The sequence below is a fragment of the Galendromus occidentalis genome, unplaced genomic scaffold (assembly GCF_000255335.2).
Source record: "Galendromus occidentalis unplaced genomic scaffold, Mocc_1.1 scf7180000076413, whole genome shotgun sequence".
NCBI classification, from domain to species: domain Eukaryota; kingdom Metazoa; phylum Arthropoda; class Arachnida; order Mesostigmata; family Phytoseiidae; genus Galendromus; species Galendromus occidentalis.
The window spans coordinates 1-1,413 of NW_003804402.1; the positions used below are offsets into that span (position 1 = coordinate 1).

Sequence of the window (1,413 nt, forward strand, 5' to 3'; positions counted from 1 at the left end):
TTCTACCTGCCGAGCACTCTGATCCTAGTGTTTTGGGAGGTATTCTTCTCATTCGGCGCAGTGTTCGCTTTCATCACCAGGGGAATGAAAGACGCTCCTTGCCAAGCATTCTACCTGAAGGTTCAGTTCACCGTAGGATACTATTTCGTCAGGTTCATGCACGGTAAGTCCAGTTTTTCGTGTGCTGTGAGAATTCGTCATACCCACTGGTGATCCGAGCAGGTACTGAGGCCACTGTTGGACACTCACATAGTCTTCCATGCCTTGGTTCAGGGTTTGAAGTTCATGGTTATGAAAATCTGCCGAAGGGTGGTGCCATGCTCGCCTTGTTCCATGGTCCCGCCATCCCTACCGATCTTTTTTTCATGATGTGTCTTTCCTATCTGAGAGATGAACGCTTACTGGGGTCCAGTACCGAGAAGAGCTTCTTTGAAAACCCATTTCTCAAACAATTCTGGAAGGTGAAAATTTATAAGAATGAATATTATAAATTCAGTCTATCTGATTTTTCGAAACAAGTTTTCTTCGAAGAATGACACGGACAAGTTCGATTCTCTCACCGAATCTGACCCTCGCAGCTCTTGGGCTGCAGCAGTGGCCGACAAGAATTCTTGGAAGATCTGAAGAATGGTCATCTGAGAGGCGTGGCCCCCGGTGGCGGCCACGAGGCCATGTTCAGCAAAAATTACAAGTGGGTGAATGTTTCATTCTCGAAGGAGGACGTAGAGCACTCGAATGTCGAATCGGTTCGAATTCATTCCATGAAAAACTTTCTAGGCTGGTCTGGAGATCCCGATCCGGATTTGCGAAGATAGCCAAAGAAGCAGGGGTTCCGGTGGTCCCGATGTTCACGAGGAACATCCAGCATGGGTTGCTCCAACTCGAGTTCCTAAGATCAGGTGCAGTATCATTTTTCCCGGGCGCGTTCCTGATATACGACAAGTCGAGGGAATTCCTCGCCTTAGTGATTGTGAGATCTTGAACTTACCCAGCGTGAATCTTGACGAGAAACAACGATTCCTTCCACGACTCCCAATGACCTATTTCAGAAACCGTTCAACGATGGTACGACTCAACGAGATTCCCCATCGTCTTACCCACATTCTACCTCCCCGTGAAAATGACGACCTATCTGGGCAAGCCGCTTCTCTGCGGACCTGATGAGGAGCCAGAGGCCTTCGCGCTAAGAGTGAGCTGATTAGCATAGGTCGCTGCTGATCACAGAGGGATCGAGCTAGCTTTGATCGCTTCCTCTTCCGCTTGCTCTCAAGGTATGACGACCAGGGGTCGACGTTTCAGTGTAAGAGGGCGATCGAGGATTTGCGGGATGAGCACCAACCACCAGAGCAAACCTATTGGGGTGCCCTCATGGAGAGGCTTTGGTAGTCCTGTGATAAACGGCTGAGGATGTTC

At 49.3% G+C, this 1,413-nt stretch overlaps 1 protein-coding gene across 1 annotated transcript; it reads left to right on the top strand.

The window, feature by feature from the left end:
* Positions 1-84: 84 nt before the first annotated feature.
* Positions 85-1,189, top strand: LOC100898822 (transmembrane protein 68-like; the record flags this gene model as incomplete). Its single annotated transcript, XM_003739132.1, has 5 exons — positions 85-163; positions 274-461; positions 579-691; positions 778-899; positions 1,050-1,189. Coding segments are annotated over exons 1-5 (642 nt in total), but the record flags the coding sequence as incomplete, so codon positions are not given.
* Between the last annotated feature and the right edge of the window lie 224 nt (positions 1,190-1,413).